This window comes from Vicia villosa, linkage group LG1 (genome assembly GCF_029867415.1).
Source record: "Vicia villosa cultivar HV-30 ecotype Madison, WI linkage group LG1, Vvil1.0, whole genome shotgun sequence".
NCBI lineage: Eukaryota > Viridiplantae > Streptophyta > Magnoliopsida > Fabales > Fabaceae > Vicia > Vicia villosa.
In genome coordinates, this window is record NC_081180.1 from 17,285,602 (window position 1) to 17,306,945 (window position 21,344).

Genomic DNA, 21,344 nt, shown 5'->3' on the forward strand with positions numbered 1-21,344 from the left:
AAGTGTAATAAAATAAGTAAAACTGTAATAAAAAATATACCTCTCCACTGAAAACATGTTGGGCGACATGATCGAAGTAATATATCAAAAGGAGGTGTTATAGGGCACTCCTGGGTAAGTCGGGGTAACATGCACGGGTGCCGGAACACGAACCTCCTCGGATGTAGGAACACGGACCTCCTTGTGTGCATGAACATGTACCTCCTTCGGTGCCTCCTCATTATCCCTATATGAGGACACATGTGATAGACGACTCCTGGGAGTAGAAGTGGATGGTCCTTCCACTTCCTCCCGCAGTACCTGATGGTGTTCACGACCCCTTCCATCCTGCTCAGCTCTCTCACATCGAGCGGAAGCAGTTTGGGTTGGCCTACCAAGTCTAACTCTGTTCGGGTTGTCAGACAATTTTCTTGGAAAAAGAATAATCACAAGAAGTGGTTCAAAATTTAAAAAAAAAAAAACAACCCAAGCATAATTTCGGAGATGCATCTCCGAATCCCCCTCAAAGGTGTTTTCGGAGATGCACTTCCAAAACTACATGTGACCTCCATTTATGGAGCTCATACGGAAATCACCCAAAAATGCAATTTTTTCACATTTTTTACGTCAAACAAGCAACATTCCATAATATACAACTCAACCTACTAACTTTAAATCATCCTAAATAAATTATTATACACATGCAAAGTTAAAAAAGGAATTTATAAAAAATTACTCGAATGTGTTGAAATGAGTTAAAATGAGTTGCAATGAGCGGAAATGATTAGAAATGAAGTTTGGAAATATATAGATTTAAAGGTTTTTGGGTGTTTGAAGTTTGGAAAGAAACATAATGAGGGGGGTTTTGTCGTGAGTTAAATTATATACCTAATTCGTAGATACATCTCCAAAAAAACCCAAAATTAAAAAAAAAGGTTTATTCGAAGATGCATATCCGAAACACCCCTGATTTTGAAAAAAAAATGAATTCGGAGATGCATCTCTAAAAATACTTCTTGTATACAAACAGTATGATGCTTTGATAATAATATGAAATTCAATATTTTTCCTTTTTCTTCCTTCTTGTATCATGTGGATTCTCCTATTGAAGAATCTAATATAGTATTAGGCACACACCCCATTATCATTTTCCTCCTACCTGTCCAGCTTCTTATAGTGGTTTTTTTTCTTTTCTTTCATTGTTCTCCAAAACACGTGGCTTTCTCCTCTTCTTGTCTATTTTCTCTCACCTCGCTTTTCATCAAGAAACCCTTCTTTCTCCTCATAACCATCGATAAATCGACATTTTTCAACCCCAAAATTCATCACCGCTGAAAACCCTAGTTTCTCTACCCCAAATCAATTCCGAAACCCTTCTTTCTCTCTCTTGATCCATCTTCCTCTATGTGCTCTTCTTTCTCCAATTCATGGCCGCCGAAATCCCTTTCTCCGATTTTTTTCTAACCCCTACTATCTTCATCCCAATGAAAAATATTCCCTCATCCTTGTTACTCCTTTTCTCGATCATAATAGCTTCAATTCTTGGCCTCGAGCGATGAAGGTTGCCCTCATATCCAAGAACAAACTTCGCTTTATCGACGACACCTTCCTCCAACCACTTACTGGCCACACCTTTTCCGATCTGTGGATTAGATGTAACAAAATGGTTTTATCTTGGCTTCAGCACTCTATCCAATCACCTTTCTCCGATTTTGCTCAATCTACTTTATGGATTGATAGTGATTCTATAGTCTGGAAAAATCTGGAGAATCGATTCGCTCAAGGAAACATCTTCAAAGTCTCAAATCTTCAAGATTCTTTGATGAAACTTCATCAGGTAACCTTGATGTCTCGATATACTTCACCAAATTAACCTCTATATGGAAATAGAATGAATCGCTTTGTCCTACGCGTGATTGCATTTGTGCAATATTGTGTACCAGTGGTGCTGCCTCTGACCTCCGCAAGTAAAAAGATCAAGACATAATGATCAAATTTCTTAAATGCTTGAATAATTACTTCTCTACTGCCAGGTCTCAAATTCCTCTCCTTGATCCTCTTCCATCCCTTGATAAGGTTTTATCCATGATTCTTGGTCAAGAATGACAGTCTCTTCTCGCCAGCAATTCTGATCAATCGCCTATGGGAATGCAATTCCAACCCTCATCCAATTCTGGGGGAGATCGAAACTCCAACTCTTATCGGGGTCGTGGCAGAATTTCCACTAGTCGTGGAACTTCTTCCAACAAGGTATGTACTCATTATGGCCGCAACATTCACACCATTGATACATGCTTTATAAAGCATGGCTATCCCCCCAGTTACCACTACAAAAGTTTGAAGTCCTCTGTCAACAACACCACTGCTACTATATCATTTGAGGACACTTCAAATTCTTCTACGACTCCTCAACAATCCTTAGCCACTATTCAAGATCAGTATCAACAAATCCTCCAACTTCTCCAACAACAAAAATTTTCTCCTCCTCCTACCACTGAAGCGCCATTACCTAACATCAACTTTGTTTCCTCACATATGGATGGTAAGTCACTTGTATATTGGGTAATCAATACAGGTGCTACACATCATATCACCCCTAATTTATCTAATTTCACCTCTTATTCTTATGTATCTCCTATTAACATGAAACTTCCAAATGTCAATCTTGTTCACACTAATGTTGCTGGCACGGTTTCTTTATCCAGCAATTTATCTCCATGTTTATTATATTCCTACTTTTAATGTAAATATGATTTTTGCTGCTAAGCTAATTGATTCCTCTCTATGCAATCTTGTGTTCACTAACAAACAATGTATTATTTTGTAGCCCCATTTGAGGATTCTGATTGGTTTAACTAATAGGCATGGTGGCTTGTATGTCCTCAACGCTCAGTCCAATTATTCCCCTCACTACAAATTTGTTACTTGTAATTCGGTTTCTACTATTTCCTCTGATATATGGCATAAAAGTTTAGGTCACCCTTCCGCCGCTTTTCATAGAACTTTATCTTCTATTTTTCCGCACATTCAGTTTAGCAATAATAAAGATTTAACTTGCCATTATCATCTTGCTAAACATAAACATTTATCTTACACTAACAATTCTAGTACTACTAATGCTACTTTTGAATTGCTTCATGCGGATATTTGCGGTCCCTTCTCTACCCCTTCAATATCCCATCATAAGTTTTCCTTACCCTTGTGGATGACTTCACTAGATTCACCTAGGCCATCTTTATGACCCATAAGAGTGAAACTCGTAAACATCTAACTCATTTTATCTCCTTCATCTCTAATCAATTTTATGTTCATTTAAAATCGATTCGCACTGACAACGGTCCAGAGCTTCTAATGATTGATTTTTATAAATCTAAAGGGATCTTACATCAAAGATCATGTGTAGTGCCTGCAACAAAATGGTACCGTTGAGCGTAAACATCAACACATTCTTAATGTTGCAAGATCTCTATTTTTTCTTTCCAACATTCCTAAAACTTTTTGGTACTTTTTTGTTGCTCATGTTGTGCATCTTATTAATCGCATTCCTTCTCCTCTTATTTCCCACAAAACCCCTTATTTTCTATTATATGATAAACACCCTGTGTATGATAGTTTAAGATCTTTTGGCTATCTTGCCTATGCCTCAACTCTTACTAATAATCGTGGAAAATTTAATCCCTACTCTAAAAATTATGTTTTTCTTGGTTATCGGGAGGGAACCAAGGGTTATTTGTTATATGATCTTACCACTAACAGTTTTTTATGTCTAGAACTGTTACGTTTATGAATCTTGGTATCTTTTTTTTACCTCCCACGACCATTCTCCTCTCCCCCAATACCCACCATCCATCATGAGGAAACTGACCTTGAACCTCTTCATTCTCATCTACCTCAAACTCCCCTCTCCCGACCAACCCCCCTGCACAAGAACCTCATTCTCCTCCCTCCTCCCTCCTCCATAACCAATACCCCACTCCTACTTCTGCTGTCATACCTTCTCTGGTCATTCACAAATCCTCCTGTCTTTCATACCCTCCATCTTACCTCACCGATTACCATTGCAATCTCCTTAATACCAGCACCCCTCCACCCAAACCTCTAATATCCTCTATCCACTATCATATGTACTTAGTTACCATAACTGGATTAAAACATATAAAAACTTTTGTCTTTCCCTATCCTCCACACCGGAACCCACCACCTTCTCCCAAGCTAGTAAACATGATTCTTGGCTCAAAGCCATGCAATATGAGCTCCAAGCTCTTAAACACTTGAACCATAGTTGATCTCCCCCTAACAAAACTCCTATTGGGTGTAAATGGATATATAAAATAAAATATCTTGCTAACGGTACTATTTACATGTACAAAGCTCACCTCGTTGCCAAAGGCTACACACAATTAGAAGGTGTATATTATTTTGACACCTTCTCTCCGGTTGCCAAGCCCGCTACCGTAAGAACAATTGTTGCCTTAACATCCATTAAAAAGTGGCATCTTTAACAACTCGACGTCAACAACGCTTTTCTCCATGGGGATTTAAAGGAGGATGTCTATATGTTTATTCCTAAATGTTATTCTCCTTCCATTCATAATAATTTTTGTAAGCTCAACAAAAGCATCTATGGCCTTAAATAGGCGAGTTGCCAATGGTACTCCAAACTTTCTGAATTTCTTCTCTCTCTCTCTCTTGGTTATATTCACTCTCAAGTTGATTATTCCTTGTTTACAAAATCTTATGGTACTCACTTTACTGCTTTATTAGTGTATGTAGACGATATTGTTATAACAGGTGATAATATAGATGAAATCTAGCATGTGAAAGCACTTCTGCACAGCAAATTCCGCATCAAAGACTTAGGTGCTCTACGGTATTTTCCGGGCCTTGAAATTGCTCGCTCCACAAACGCTATCCTCTTAAATCAACGACATTACACTCTTGAATTACTAGACCATACATGTATGCTTGCTGCAAAACCCTCTCCTACACCTTACAATTCTTCTCTCAACCTCCATTCCGCCACTTCACCACTCTACCATGATGTTACTCAATATCATCGACTTATTGGCTAACTTCTCTATTTAGCCACTACTCAACCAGATATATCTTTTGGGTCCAATAATTGAGCCAATTTGTCTCCAAACCCACTATTACTAACTTTCAGGCTGCCACTCGCATCCTACAATATTTAAAGTCTTGTTCTGCACAAGGAAATTTTTATCCATCTGATTTTAACTTATTGGTTTCTAGTTTTGCAGATAGTGATTGGGCCACTTGTCCAACTACCCGCAAATTTGTCACAGGCTTTTCCGTCTTCATCGACAAATCCTTGATTTCATGGAAGTCAAAGAAGCAAACCACAATCTCGCAATCCAGCTCTGAAGCCGAGTATCGCGATCTAACAACTCTCACTTGTGAAGTCAAATGGCTACAATATCTCTTCAAGGATCTCAACATCATTTTCCCTAACCTACATCTCTTTATTGCGACAACCGCTCTGCTATCTACCTCGCACATAATACGGCATTTCATGGACGTTCAAAAATATTAACATCGACTGCCATGTCATCCGTGAGAAACTGGAATTTGGCCTCGTGAAGCTCTTTCCTATTCCATCTTCTGCACAACTTGCTGATGTTTTAACCAAACCACTGTCAACTTCCTTTCCTATTCCATCTAATGTACAAACAAATCATTAGATCCTTGAGGTATATTTGCAATACAATACTAGATATTTATCAAAGTGTCACACTCTTGAGCAGATTCATGGAGAAACACCAAGAATGTCATCTCACTATAGTAAAAAGGGTACTAAGATACATAAAGGGTATGATTGATCATGGTGTGTTGATGCCAAGACAAAAGAAGACCAGCACACATGTAAAAATATATGGCTACACTGATTCAATCTCTTGGAGCTCAATGAAGCAAAGTATTATAGCTTTATCAACATGTGAAGCTGAGTACATGTCTGCATCGTACGCAACATGCCAAGCAATATGGATAGAGATGCTGCTAGAAGAGCTCGAAATCATGTAACATAAGAAAATGAAGTTGTTTGTAGATAACTAGTTAACTAACGACCTAGCCAATCATCCTATGTTTCATGGTCGAAGTAAACACATAGAGAGAAGATATCATTTTCTCAGGGATCAAGTAAACAAAGGGAAGTTTGAACTTGAGCATTGCAAAACAGAATAGAAACTACCTGATATACTCACCAAACCTGTGAAGAAAGTCAGGTTCGATGAGTTAAAGAAAAGCATTGAGATGAGAAGTCTCAAAAATATGAATTAGGTGGTGTGTTTGTTGTAATTTATTATTTTAATAACAAAGTCTGTATTCGGCAGATGTGTTTGACCTAGTCGAAGTAGTAGAAGTCAGATGTATTCGACAAGTATAATTGTTATGTCGAAGCCAAAGTATAACTTTGTATATTTTGGGTTTGGGTTGTATGTTTTGAGCTTGGGCCTTGATCGCCTCTAAATAGGCACGATGTTGTATAGTTTAAACAATTTTAGTAATTACAGTTTCACAGATTCAATTTACAGTTTTCTCTCTTATTCTTCTCTCATCTTTCTTGAAAATCTTAATTGTTCCAACAAAATATAGCATAGAAACCTTCTATTTTAAACACAGGATTTCTCTTGGATATCGTTCAAAGAAATAGTCATTCGTTGACGCCAAATATATGGCAAAACAATCCAAATATATCAATCATGGATATGACTAGGGATGACAATGGATAGGGTACTATAGTACCCGTCCCTATACTCGCGGTTTGAAAAAAACCTCATATCTGAGTCCATACCCGCGTGGGCATCAACATTTGTACTCGTACTCGTATCTTATGGGTACCTAAGTACCCATACCCATACCCATACTTGTATACCCGCATTTCTAATAAAAATAACCAATCAATTATAATATATCATGTAATTTTAAGTTTTTAACAGCATTAAAAAATTCAAGGATGTTAATATTGAGTTAAAACAATAACCAAAAATTTATATTAAAATGCATACAAGTTTAATTGTGATGTATTTAATAAAATTGATAAATTAGCATGTATACATAATAATAAAAATAAAATATATAAATATATATTGTGCGGGTACGAGACAAAGTGGATACTAAAGTACCTAAACTCGTGCTCTTATCAGGAAAATTTTACTTTGTACCCCTACGATTATACCGATACCCCTACACGAAAAAATTTGGACCAAAATACCCTCGTATAAATAGTACATATTTTAAAAATTTTCACTTTTTTCTTACATTTCATAAATTTTTTCAAAACATCCAAAACTATATAAACCGGATCACTTTTTTAAAGTCTTCCGGTTAAAAAAAACACACCGGAACACTTAGAAAAAGAGTTCCGGTAATTGTTTAAAATGGTGTTTGCAGCTACATTCTGGAACACTTATAGTATTCCGGTGGTTTAACTTTTTTAAAAAAAATTTAGTCTTTAGACAACGCTTATACTCCGTTGCCTAAAGTTATTTAGACAACGCTTATTTATTTGCCATTTATTTTAAGCAACGGTTTTAAACCGTTGCCTATGTGTAGAATTATTTTTTTTAAAAAAACCACCGTAACACTTATTTAAAGTGTTCCGGTATGCAACTTCATATAATTTGAAAACTACCGAAACTCTTTTTCTAAGTGTTCCGGTGTGTTTTTTTCTAAATCGGAAGACTTTGGAATAGTGTTCCGGTTTATATATTTTTGGTGTTTCAAAAGTTTTTTTGAAATGTGAGGAAAAAATGAAAAATTTTAAAATATATATTATTTATACAAGGGTATTTCGGTCCAAATTTTTTCACGTAGAAGTATGAGTATAATTTTAGAGGTACAAAGTAAAATTTTCCCTTATCAGCTTATATTAATGGGTAATTATCCGAACTTATACCTATTTTGCGGGTTTTTATTCTACTAATTGTGGACAAATTTTACAAGTAGCCATTGAAAATGGTCCAATTGTCATCCCCAAAATCTAATATCCATAAAGAGGACTATCAATATATCATCAAACTTTTAAAATCGTCTAAGCCCAAAACACCCATGTTGATCAATCACACATGGTCTGCAACATTGCTAAAACATGTATTCCTTGCAAATTCAATTCATGTTGGATATTTGATTTTGGTGCACCTGCCCATCTGTGCCCAATTACTAAATGTTTTTCTTCTGTTAAAAGAATTAAATCTGACACCATACCATTTTTTCTGCAACTCTTTATATCTTGAAGGCTTAAATACACTTTTCGTCCCGGTAAGTTAGCGTGTTTTTGATTTTTGTCCCTGTAAGTTATTTTTTTGGGTTTTAGTCCCTATATCTTACTTTTTGCTTGAGGTTTAGTCCCTAAAGCCAAATTCCGCAGGAAAATCTGCAGGTTACCTGCGGATTTTCTTGTGAAATTTCCTACGAATTTTGATTTTAGGGACTAAAACGAACACGAAATTGAAATATAAGGACTAAAACCCAAAAAAATAACTTACGGATGAAAATCAAAAACACGCTAACTTACAGGGATGGTGTATTTAAGCCTATCTTCAAAATGTTTTATGCATATTTCACTTCCAGAATAATTTCTATTCTATATTAACTCAAAATCTAAATTGTAGACTAGTTTTCTCATCCCATTCACGACTGTTATGCCAATGCAAAACTTCCTTCTTCTTTTTCCTGTTATAAATATCAATTCTTTAAAATGCTCAATGGGACTGGGAAGAAGTGTGTACCTAAAAATAATTTTCTATGAAAATTCATTCCCATTTTTTAATTCCTAAAATTAAAGAATAGGTGAGAATAATTTTCTATTATTATACTCATACAATAATACAATATAATACAATAATTTCAGTACTAAAACATTCTTTAGAGAGGAATCTAAGGGGATAGATTTAGCATACAATGGCAGAAACGTAATTTCAAACAAAATAATTAAACAAATACACAAGTTGGTAAGTAGTAACCAGCTCAAATTATTCTTGTTTAGTATTTATTTATAATAAAGGCCAAGCTGATGATAAGAGTGAAGAGCTTCTCTCGCTTATAATTGTTTTCTCGCGAATTGAATTCGTATTTTCTTCATGACTCTTGTTTCATTTCAACTTTCATAAAGAAAAATTTATGTTAACATTAACATCGCTCATTGCATTCTGATTTTGTTCCGCTGTTAAAACAAAACAAATTAAGAATCCATGGCTTCTTCAACCTCAATATTCTATCTTCTCACAATGCTATTATTATCAGTGACAGTAATGGCTTTGGCGACCAAAAAGACTTACATAGTTCACATGAAACACAACCACAATGCATATGATTCATTGTACTCTTCTTCTGATTCCATTCTCCAATCTTCTTCTGATTCCATACTATATACCTACACTACCTCGTACAACGGTTTCGCTGTTTCTCTTGACACACAACAAGCGCAAACATTGCGTGGTTCTGATAATGTTCTAGGGGTATACGAAGATACCGTATACTCGCTACACACTACCCGCACCCCTGAGTTTCTGGGTCTGCTTCAAATTCAAACCCATTCTCAGTATCTTCATCAACCCTCTTACGACGTTGTCATCGGTGTGCTTGACACTGGTGTATGGCCAGAATCACAGAGTTTCATTGATTCTCAAATGCCACCAATCCCATCTCGATGGCGTGGAAAGTGTGAGTCTGCACCAGATTTCGATCCTTCTCTCTGTAACAAAAAACTCATTGGTGCTAGAAGCTTCTCAAAGGGTTATCTTACGGCTGCTAACGGAGGTGGTAGAAAGAAAACGGTTGACCTTGTTTCACCTCGCGACAGAGAAGGACATGGTACTCATACTGCCACCACCGCCGCCGGCTCCGCCGTTGCCAACGCTACTCTTCTCGGTTACGCTACCGGTACAGCACGTGGGATGGCCCCTCAGGCGCGTGTTGCTACTTATAAAGTCTGCTGGAGTGACGGTTGTTTTGCCTCTGATATACTCGCTGGTATAGATCAGGCGATTCAAGACGGTGTTGATGTTCTATCGATTTCCATCGGCGGTGCTTCCTCCACTCCTTACTATTTCGACACCGTCGCAATCGGAGCTTTTACGGCGATGGAGAAGGGGATATTCGTTTCGTGTTCAGCGGGGAACACCGGACCTCGGAGTGGTTCGTTATCGAATGTAGCACCGTGGATCATGACCGTCGGAGCTGGGACGCTAGATCGGGATTTCCCAGCTTATGCTACAATCGGAAACGGAAAACGTTTCTCCGGAGTTTCGCTTTACAGCGGAGAAGGAATGGGAGATGAACCGGTTGGTTTGGTTTATTTCAACGAACGGTTCAATTCATCAAGTAGCATATGTATGCCCGGTTCACTCGACCCGGAAATTGTACGCGGGAAAGTGGTAGTTTGTGATAGAGGTGTGAACTCACGTGTGGAGAAAGGTACAGTAGTGAACATCGCCGGCGGAGTTGGGATGATTCTCGCCAACACGGCGTCGAGCGGCGAGGGATTGGTGGCTGACAGTCACCTAGTACCTGCCGTGGCCGTGGGAAAAAACGAGGGCGACGAGATTAGAGAATACGCATCGTTGGATCCTAATCCAACGGCTGTCCTTAGTTTCGGTGGAACTGTATTGAACGTGAGACCTTCGCCCGTGGTAGCATCTTTCAGCTCTCGTGGGCCCAACACTGTGACTCCTCAAATTCTCAAACCAGATGTTATTGGGCCGGGCGTAAACATCTTAGCTGGATGGACCGAAGCTGTTGGGCCCTCGGGCTCACAAGATAGTCGCAAAACCCAATTCAACATCATGTCTGGTATATAATTTTATACTATATGAAATTTGATACTATAATTTTTTCAAATAGTTATGTGGCTGAAACTTTATCTAATGAATAATTGACATGTGAGTGGGTTGAAGTTCGTATCCCTATATCTGATGTCTTGACACAGTTATTAACTGATGTTGTGGGTTCACACCTGCATCTCTACATAACTGATGCATATATGTTTTGCATAATTATTAACTGAGCTGATTTAAAAATGTTGATATTATAATATGTTTTGCTATAAAAGATATTAAAGTATTCAGTTACCAATTTTGTTTGTGTGATTATTATGTTAAGGTACATCAATGTCCTGTCCGCACATAAGTGGAGTAGCTGCATTGTTGAAAGCGGCACATCCAGATTGGAGCCCAAGTGCAATCAAATCAGCTTTGATGACAACAGCGTACACACGTGACAACACTGAGTCACCTCTAAGGGATGCAACTGGAGAGGCTTTGTCCACACCATGGGCTTATGGGTCCGGTCATGTCAACCCACAAAAAGCCCTATCTCCAGGCCTTGTTTATGATACAGACACCAACGATTACATCGCATTCCTATGCTCCTTAAACTACACAATTGACCATGTGAAACTCATTGTCAAGCGTCCTAATGTGAATTGTTCTAACTCTTTGTCTGATCCTGGTGAACTCAATTATCCATCATTTTCTGTTGTTTTTGGAAACAATAGTGGCGTTGTTCAATACAAACGTACGTTAACTAACGTTGGAGAGACAGAATCTGTTTATGATGTGGCCGTTAGTGGACCATCCACGGTGGGGATAACGGTGAGTCCTACAAAGCTTGTGTTTCAACAAGTTGGAGAAAGGCAAACATATACGGTGGATTTTGTCTCCAACAAAGATACTTTTGATGATTTGGTTGCGTCTGAATTTGGCAGTATTACATGGAGCAACAAACGACATCAAGTTAGGAGCCCAATTGCTTTTACATGGACCAATTTATGATGTTTTGACTCTCTACAAGCCCAATAGCTGTAACCTAGTTCTTAAACGACATAAAAAAGCAGTTGATTGGAGCTCAAAGATATTGCCATCAGTATTATGGCAGTATGATGAGATTAATTTGTCACAGGCTAGTGTAACATGACATCTATTATAAAGTACGAAAACAGCTTTTAACTTAATTTGTTGATACCTCAAGTATTTACATCTCTTAAGAAAAATGATATTTTGACACAATTTTTAATTGTTCAACACCGCACCACATTTGTATATAACTTTATTTTTATTTTTTTAATATTTTTTGTATGTAAAATCAATGGTTAAAATTATATTTTTTTATATGGTGTTTGAATATGATCGCTCTTTTCATTTTCTTTCTTTTTGCATAATCATATTTATTTAGTGACTCAAATTTAATCTTTTTGATAGTATTTTTATGTTTTGGAATATTCTATTCACTATATTTTATTAAATGTATATAGCATATTATAATGGTTTTTATAGTTATTTTTATTTTGCATATTTTTACTCTGTTTATTTGATTATTACTTTGTTATCATTTCTAATTCTATTAATTAGATTTAATGTGTTTCATTCTTTATCTTTACACGAGGCATTTACATGTTATTGTTTTGGGATGAGAGTGTGTATGTGCTCATCAAATTTGTAAATATTTTCATAAGAAAAATAATATGGTGGTTTATATCAGCTCCAGTACTATTGCTTTTATAATTAATTGTTTTGGGATGACTTATGTAGACTTGCAAAATATTTTCACATCATAAAAATAATATGATAGTTCATGTCAGAGCAATAATACTATTGAATTTGTACATGTTATCGTTTGTCTCTACTTTTCCTTTTCTTCATATACTTGAGACATGTTACTCTTTTAAATAGAAATAAATGTTATTTTACACTCACTATCTTTTCAATGAATATACTTTTAGATGTACTTTGTTTCTAATAAGAACCATGTCAATTGCGATGATGGACTCTTAATGTTGATTCAAGTTTGTAGTGCGGTAAGACATAGAGGTAATTCTGTAATGTTATCTCTTCAACGTGCAAGTTAGTAAATGGCTGAATGTGTCTAAAAATAGTAGAATAAAGTATGAAAAGTATGTGTATACTTCTCCCTTTATATATATATATATATATATATATATATATATATATATATATATATATATATATATATATATATATATATATATATATATATATATATGGATTAAGTATTCATTGGATTTTCTTTAGAATAGTAAGTGGGTCCCCTTTATTGGATCTTTGGATGGCCCAGACTAGTTGCCCCATAATGTTTGAAAGTAGTGTGTCTTTCGACTTGTTGGAGCAGTGTGTCTTTTTACTTGTCATCAACATTTTCAACCCTTAATTCCTGTTTCATAGTTTTCGTTTATTTATTCATGTGGTGGCCTATGTGAATGACCCACCTACTTATTCGGGAGGTAGTGATGGTGATCCTTTGTCATTTGTGGGGGCAAGAAACCTAAATAACACAAATACTTCTTCTCTAGCGTGTATTTCTCTAATTCAAGTCCTATGCTTATTTCTTATAATTATCAATTTAATGGTATTTCTAATAAATCTCATTTCGACGAAGCCTTTTTTGACGAGTTTTCTAGAACCTTTTATAACGACCGTGCTAGGAGATCCGCTAGTGATGTTTGACATGATAACATTATTTTTGTTTCTTAGGAGGTAACAAGTAGCTCCTTCCCCGTTTATTCCTTTATCTTCAACGGAGATTGTTGCCTGAGATGAGTGGATACTCCAACATTTCATTAAGTCATATATAATTACACAAGGTCAGGACCACAACGAGGCCGAGATCAAAAGACAAATTAAACTTTGAAATCTGACGGTCGTGATTGGCTGGAGCTGCCCGCCGAATGATGGCTCAATAGATCTTCCATCCCAGGTGCCGACAGATGTGAATCCATATCATTGGGTTGACCACGGTCTGCTACAGACTGTGTCTGTTTTTTACGGCGTGACTAGAGTGGAAAATGCTCTCATATACGTGGATTTCTCTCTTGATTGGGCGTTCATCCTTGTAGAATCTGATAAGAGGAGCTATAGTTACTTTGATGGGTGGTTCATCCCCTTTTACGAGTGTTTTTTCACTCTCTTAAATTTTAGATTGCCCTTCAATGAATTTGGAATAGGAGTGTTGAGACATTTGAAGATCACACATTCTCAAGTGCACCCTAACGCCTGAGCTTTTGTGAAAGTGTTCTAGGTTTTGGTGCAAATATCGGGGTTGGAAGTCGTCCCTGAACCTTTTCTTCCACCTTTTTGCTCGGTACCTCTCTAGACTACCTTCGAAATCAAGGTTTGATCTTGTTGAGGCAAGAGATCGAACCGTTTAGCGAGTACTCCAAGGATTGGGGAGCCTTTAAAGACCATTTCATCTTTGTGCATCCTCAAACTCTAGAGGCTTAGCTTGTATTTTGTAGGATCTTTGGGGGAATCTTTGGCACCTAACTTTTCCTGGGTTGGAATGCTTAGACTTGGTGACCAAATTCAAAAAAGTTGGGTTTGGAGCCATTTTCATCAAGAATCCCATAACTATTTTGTTTTTCTAGACTCTCTAACCTCAGAGGAAATACCAACGAAGGAAAATTTGAAGGCCTTCTATGAGAACCTAGGCTATGAGGAAGGGATTGACCATTTAGATACGGGGCCCTTAATACTAAATAAGTGGTATATTGACATTTAACACTAGGGTTATGGTAGACGTTGTCGGAGTTCACAAGAGGAGAAAGCTCTTTGGTGGGTAGAGAAAATCAACCTTGATGTATATTTTCTTTTGCATTCTTAACAAATTAAAACTGATTTCCTTGACTTTACTTTAAAAGATAAAATGACTTAGGGTGATATGGTTGTAGTGAAAGGTCTCTTTGACAGGAAGAAAGCTCGGTTGAGAGTTAGGAAACCACCTTCTCTCCCTTTGCTCCTGCATTTATCCCGGAGATGATGTTGGAGAAAATTTTGGGGAGTGTTAGGGGCTCCACTCATAGCTCAATCTTCCTCGACCTTCTCTGGCGAAGAATAGACTTTCTCGATCGAATCGGATAAAGGGAAGGACGATTTGGATTTGGCTTTTAATGATAATACCAAAAAAATGTTAGCATTCAAATACTCTCTAGGAGGAAAGCTCGGATAAAATGCTCAAGTTATCTGGTCCTTCCATTATGAGACTTGGCAAAGTAGGCGTTGATACTTCACCTTCACTCTTCATATTTCTTGTTGTACTTTTGTCTCAAATTCCTTTCACTTTGTCGGAGGCCCGGGATTACGTACTTGAGCAGGACCTTACTTATCTCCAGAATCTCCGTGATACGGAGAAGATGGAGTTAATTTCATAGGTTTCCTTTCACATGTTTCACAAAGCCTCCTTGATGTCCATGGCGACCATGGGTGGAAGGAACATTTAGGATTTGAGTAATTCCTTTAAGGAGAGAAACACCTGGAAGGGAAAATACAAGGTGGTTGTTCATTATCGGTCTCAACTCCAAGAGAAGATATATGATCTCCAAGAAAATAGCTCAATTTTCTAATCTCCAATAGGAGGTGGATGCCCACAAATCTCCCTCTACCATGGTTGTTAAAGTGTTTGAGTTACAAACATATTTGGAGGTTAAAGAGAAGGCTCTTGAAGAGGCTAAAGCTTATTTAGCTACATTGACTTCTCAATTGTTAATGGCTGAAGATACCCTGCAAAAGGAAAAAGACTATCAGACCAAGGATCAAAAGACTCATACTTATATATTGATGTACAAGAAGAGGAGAGTTAATGATGCCATCAACAAGGGTCTTAAGAACATCTTCATAGCCTTTAAGGATGTGCCCGGCCAAGTGGAGTTGCTTTTCTTTGGCACTTAAGTTCTCAAGTGAGTTAGACCTTGAGAAAATGGTTCAAGATGGTTCCATAGTCAGATATGATGAGGCTCTTAGACGAGTTCACGGTGAAGGATTTATTATGTCTTGATTCAGTTTGTTTGCCTTTAGTGCTCATTTGAGTTTTGTAATGACATTATTATCACATTATTTAAACTTTCTCCCTGCATGTTTTATCAGTTTGATGATTTTGATTTATTTTACTTATTTAAATGATTTGTCCACCTATGGATTTGATACCTTCGGGGATAATTTTGCTTCGCACTTCCTCTTTGTTGTGGACTGGCATGAACTTTAGATTTTCTTCATTACGCATCTCATGTGTTGGGAACTAGCGTAATTCTTACCATAATTCTTACTTGTCCAATTTGTTGGGAATTAATGTAATTCTTTAGGGTTGATGGGGACCGTTTTCAACCAAAAGTTAGGCCCTTTTCCCTGCCCCCAAGTTTGAGCCTTATTCGAGGTTGACGTCTTCAAGCTCCATCACCTACTCCTTTGAAATGGCCAGTTCCTAAAGAGGGTGTACCAGATGCGACTTAATGTGCTTTGTTCCTATGACCCTAATTTATAAGGAAATGGTAACTCACATAATTTTGACCGATATTATATTGTTATTCATATAAAATGATACGTAATCCAAATTTATTTTCTAAAATACTTAGCCTTGATAATTTTCAGACTCCTCAGATTTGGGATGGATTCTCCGCTTGGGTCTGTGATGATGCGCCTTACCCCTAGGATCACTTTTGGCCATCTGCACGTGGATAATTATTTGAGACACCATCTTTAAGGATGAGGTTGAGGCTGAATTACCTTTCAATTTGCTTCTATGGTCCGACTTCTTCAAATGTCATCACCCTCTTTGTTAAAACCCGTATGATGGTTAATGATTTATATCCACGAGTGACCGGCCACGCTTAGGCGGATGTCAAGTGTTCCATTACTTGTGTTAAGAATTCGTACTTGACGTGCAAACTATTGTTATCGTATAGTCGAGTTCCACCCTTTCTTCTAGCGCTAATGTTTCGGCTGACCTCAAGTTCGCACCACTACGAGTACCAAGTATTGTCCTCTTTGGGTGTGAGAACCCTAATGGTTTTTTCCTTTGGAAAAGGTGCCTCGTTCTATATGGGTCGGCATTAGTCACAAATTATTTCTCTGCTCCCATCGTGAAGTTTTTCGGTTGGAAGACCAGGGATATTGTCGCGTCTAGCGCAGTCAACCATGGTCCCCCTGATGAGTTCAACGACTTCTTTCTTGAGGGGATAACGATGAAAACCTGTAACTCTTGTATATGTTTGATTTGTGACAGCCTCCCGCTGAATTATTATCTCGCACTGGCGAGTGTTAAGACAGACAAGTTCGACGCTGTCTCTGCCCCACGTCATATTGAATTGCACAATTGCACTCGTACGTCTCCATTTGTTATGATGTGTGTTGAACTGTCGAGATTTTCGTTGTTGCCCAGAGTTTCCATTATTGCATATGTCATGGTTTGGAAAATGTTGTACTGAGTGTCCTGTATGGCGTTCTGTGACTTCAAAGTGTTCAACTTAATCTTATGGTCTCCTTATTTCTTGTTCCTCTAACGCCGATCGAAGGAAAATCTGATAGGGAGGTTCTTCCTTACATGGTGGTTTCCTCTTGGTGTCTTCAACATTGGGAATTATAGGTGGTGTCGGAGATTTGGAGGAATTCTCACAAATGTTATCCTCTCTTATCTTAACGCTCTGTTGTGCGAGCTATCTTTCGCATCAGACAAGATCTTATCGTGAAAATTAGAGAGGATCAGATGTCGATTCTATAGATCGCGCCACTGTTTTGGATCAAAACTGAAATTATATATGAATTACAATGATGGACTTCTAATATGATGCTGAAAGTCTCTGATATACTAAAAATAATTGAGAATATGTAGTAAAACATTATACAATTTTATAAATTCCTACATATTTTTATATTCTAATAAAATTATAGTCTAAGATCACAAATTAATAAAATCATATACTTATTATATTAAGAATATCATAATCAGTTTTTATTTAAAAAATCATGTACTACTTATTTATGAAAAATAATTATGTACTTATTACAAAAACATAATCAAGCATTATCAATTTCATAAATTCTCTTTTTATACTATATCTATACTAGTTCATCATGCAAGCGAAATACTTATTTTAAAATAATAAATTTATAGATTTAAAATTAGAACACAATTTTTAGTGATTATAAAAATTAAAAAAAAAAAAACAAATTAAATAGTCAAACCTTATTACTTTAAACATTAAAAGTATTATTTATCTTTTTTTATAAAAAAATTTAAGTGTGATTGTCTCTCATATAATTACTTAAAATTTTATCTATTTTTTATTTCAGTTAGTCTCAAATTCAGGTAAGATGAGACCAACAAAGGCAGAGCTGCACGTAAATGGGTTCAGTAGATGGGCCAATTTCAGAATATACGGAAACATCATCACGAGACAGTATTGCTTTTGAATACTGATAGCCCTCATCCCCATGTGTGAATTATTTCTCTCTTTTCCTTCTGTTTGGTACAAGCATGCAGTTAATCAGAATTCATAGGCAAAGAAAAAAGAAGACACTACTATTAGCAACTTCTACCGCAGTACTGCACACAGTCATTCAAACTCAACACTTCCTTTGAATTACTATTCCTAATTTACTGGTTATTTTCAAGTGCCTTACTCCAAACGTTTTTGGAGCTGAATCAGTGAATCACACCACTAATCGGTGTACCGAATGTAAAGTCATTTCCCGTGTCCTGTGCTCTCTGCGCTCTGTGTGTGTCAGTTATGCAGAAAAAAAGGCAGCTCACACCCCTCACTTATTTTCCTGCCGTGCACCCCATTTGATCGTTTCATATATCATCAACTTTCATGTAGGACCACTTAGATTGAAAATTGAAAACTTGGAGGTGTGAAAATAATTAATAAGACAAAAAAGAACACACTTTTTTCTTTTCTTTTTCAGCACATAAAAACACTATTCTTATCATGATTTTAGGAAACTTGCAGAACTCACCACCATCTGCCATACACCCCCCAACAACAGCCTTTAACAATCTCAGAGTCCATGATATCAAACACTAATAGTAATATTGATTCTTCACTGAAAAATAAAAAAATTAATAACATGATTTTGCCATCCAAAAAGAATTGCGCTGTTGTCTGTTTACCTGTTATTCTAATTGAATATGCTAACACAAAGGATAGAATGGAACATATCATAACCACAATTAGAACTTACAAAAGGAGCTATTACATTTGCTTCAAGTATCATCCACTATCCATATACTGCATAGTTATAAACATTTATTGTTTCCAAAAATTATACTCTAGCTAATATAAATGCAATTTTTGAAGACAAAGCTTCTTCACACTTTTCTCCTTTGGAAAGAATGGAAATATAGTAGCTAGCAACAGAAACAACAAGAAGGATTAAAACATGACTCTGTACTACAACAGCAACATGGTCTTACTTTTGGGCATTTTGGACATTTCGGACATGTTGGGCAAGAGCAAGTGCAGGTGCATTTGCAGCTGCATAAAGAAGGGCACGAAAGACACCCGAAATTGCAACTACTTGGGAAAGTACAACAATTTCCCGAAACAAAGCTATCTTTACAGCAATTTGATTTGGGACAAGAGAAACAACAGCAGCAGCTGCTCCACTTAGGTAAAGAGCAACTGAAGGATGGCAAACAGCTGCTGCAACTGCAACAACTGCATGGTTTACAGTCACTACAGCAGCGCGGCAATTTTAGATGTACAGATAACCCGTCGCAGCAGCAACAGCAGATCCAAGATAGATTAAAACATGGCATGCGACTGCACATAAAAGTTAGTTTCTCATGTTATCTGTGAAATTGTGAGTACTAGTTGTTCTTTCCATAAATGAAACTTGAATAACATATCAATCATTGCACGTTGGTGTGCATCATGTAGCCGAGTCATAAATTCAACTACATGATGCACACAAAAAAGCGAAGAAAATTTCGATAATGTCTGGAATTGGGCATAGCAGAACCAGTTTGACATTTCTCATAACTAAGCTAACCATAGACTTCACAAAATGTTCCAATTCAATAAAATAAGTGCGTTTATGGAAAACATACTACATAGTTTTGCAATTGAATTACTACTAAACAGTTTCTTACTATAAGCGGATAAATTGCGAGGTAAAGAAATTCATACCAGAGCCATTTCCAGAAGCGACAAGAGCGGCGATTCTTCTTGTTTCTGCTTGAAAGAGAAAGGCATAAGAATCATGATCTCTTCTAAACTAACAAAAGGATGATTCATTGATGAGAACAGTTCTTACGAAGGTAACAGAGGATCTGAATTCACCACCACATAATCAGCAACCCTGAAATATTTTTATCCATTCAATCAGTAAAAAAATACCAAAATCCACTCACTATGAATAATTTAATTTAATCATCTTAAGAAATCAAACTCCACAAATTAACTTACTCTTTGCAGCATCTTGAAGCTGGTTGAAGACCTTCAACAGATTTCAATTCCTCCTGGTAAATTCAAAATTAACAGTAAATTTGGTTTTAACACCAAATATTAACAAAAGTACCGTACATAAAAAAATTCTTAAACAAAATTTCAATGAGACCAAGGTACAAGATAGTTAATTAATTAATAATTAACTCTAATAATACATATAACTCCACAGAGGTAGAAAAAACAGCTATGTCCTTCAAATTGGACAATGAGTCACAGACAAAAAGATTCTCTGCAAATTTCAAAAGAGCATCTTCACTTTCTGATTCTAAAATTAGTTTAATTTAAATTTTGAAGTTAGAAAACATTGTCTCTGAATTTAAAATTAGCACAAAAAGAAGTCGGTACAAATTTGCTGAAGTTGAAATGAAAGCACAAATCAACTCTGTACTACTCTGTAGTACTACATTTCCATACTCAAATTTAGCATTGCATTGATCATCACAAAAATGTCATATCCAAACCATTAAGAAACATTCATACATAATAACAGAAAACAAAACAGAAAACAGAAAACAGAAAACAAACCTCTAGAAAACTTATCTCTCTTTCAAGCATCTGAACCTTGGCCATTTCACGGCGTTTGCCATACAAATCTGGATATTCAGGAGGGGACTTAGGAGAAGGTGGAGGGAGTGAAGGGATGGAAGAGGAGGAAGAAGAAGAACGGAGCATGGGAATGGCCATGGAAGAGTTTGTAGGTGGTAGAGACAGTAACAGCAGTAGTAGAGGCACAAGTGAGAATAGTAATGGTAAGTGAGAAAGAAGAAGCGGCAAATGAGGTTGGTTAGGTGTGATGTGAGTGTGAATCAATACAATACTTTACTTATATGAATACTGTGGCAGAGGCAGTAAATACTATCTCTGACAAGGGATAATTAACTAACACCTTCAAACTTTTTTTTTATCAACTTGCTGTAGTTTTTTTTATTATTGTTGTATTCGTGCAAGTAATAAAGGTTGGAGTTACAAAAATGCAACAACTCAAAAGTAAAAATGTAAAGAGTTATAATGAGAGGGTAGAAAGATCGACATTATTATTGTCTACCAAAATTTAGGTAGTGGATGCACATTAGGAATTGGAGCATTCTTGACGGTTTGATTATAATTAAAGATT

The 21,344-nt window shown here is 36.6% G+C and overlaps 2 protein-coding genes across 2 annotated transcripts; one reads left to right on the top strand and one right to left on the bottom strand.

Moving 5' to 3' along the window:
* Nucleotides 1–9,005: 9,005 nt before the first annotated feature.
* On the top strand, nt 9,006–11,947 carry LOC131629827 (subtilisin-like protease SBT1.8). Its single transcript, XM_058900630.1, has 2 exons — nt 9,006–10,788; nt 11,098–11,947. The coding sequence occupies exons 1-2, from the start codon at nt 9,189–9,191 to the stop codon at nt 11,766–11,768; spliced, it is 2,271 nt and encodes a 756-aa protein (XP_058756613.1). The 5' UTR covers nt 9,006–9,188; the 3' UTR covers nt 11,769–11,947.
* Nucleotides 11,948–18,034: 6,087 nt separating this feature from the next.
* Nucleotides 18,035–21,103, bottom strand: LOC131601822 (guanine nucleotide-binding protein subunit gamma 3-like). The gene is made up of 5 exons (XM_058873719.1): nt 20,756–21,103; nt 20,189–20,241; nt 20,037–20,081; nt 19,910–19,954; nt 18,035–19,543 (listed from the first exon to the last, which is right to left on the bottom strand). The coding sequence occupies exons 1-5, from the start codon at nt 20,912–20,914 to the stop codon at nt 19,129–19,131; spliced, it is 717 nt and encodes a 238-aa protein (XP_058729702.1). The 5' UTR covers nt 20,915–21,103; the 3' UTR covers nt 18,035–19,128.
* Nucleotides 21,104–21,344: the final 241 nt, after the last annotated feature.

Coding starts and splice junctions, on each gene's coding strand:
- LOC131601822 (XM_058873719.1), bottom strand. CDS start 20,914: ATGGCCATTCCCATGCTCCGTTCTTCTTCTTCCTCCTCTTCCATCCCT. Junction 20,242..20,755: donor GAGAGATAAGTTTTCTAGAG/GTTTGTTTTCTG, acceptor TGAATTTACCAG/GAGGAATTGAAATCTGTTGA. Junction 19,544..19,909: donor CGCTTCTGGAAATGGCTCTG/GTATGAATTTCT, acceptor TTTTATGTGCAG/TCGCATGCCATGTTTTAATC.
- LOC131629827 (XM_058900630.1), top strand. CDS start 9,189: ATGGCTTCTTCAACCTCAATATTCTATCTTCTCACAATGCTATTATTA. Junction 10,789..11,097: donor CCAATTCAACATCATGTCTG/GTATATAATTTT, acceptor TATTATGTTAAG/GTACATCAATGTCCTGTCCG.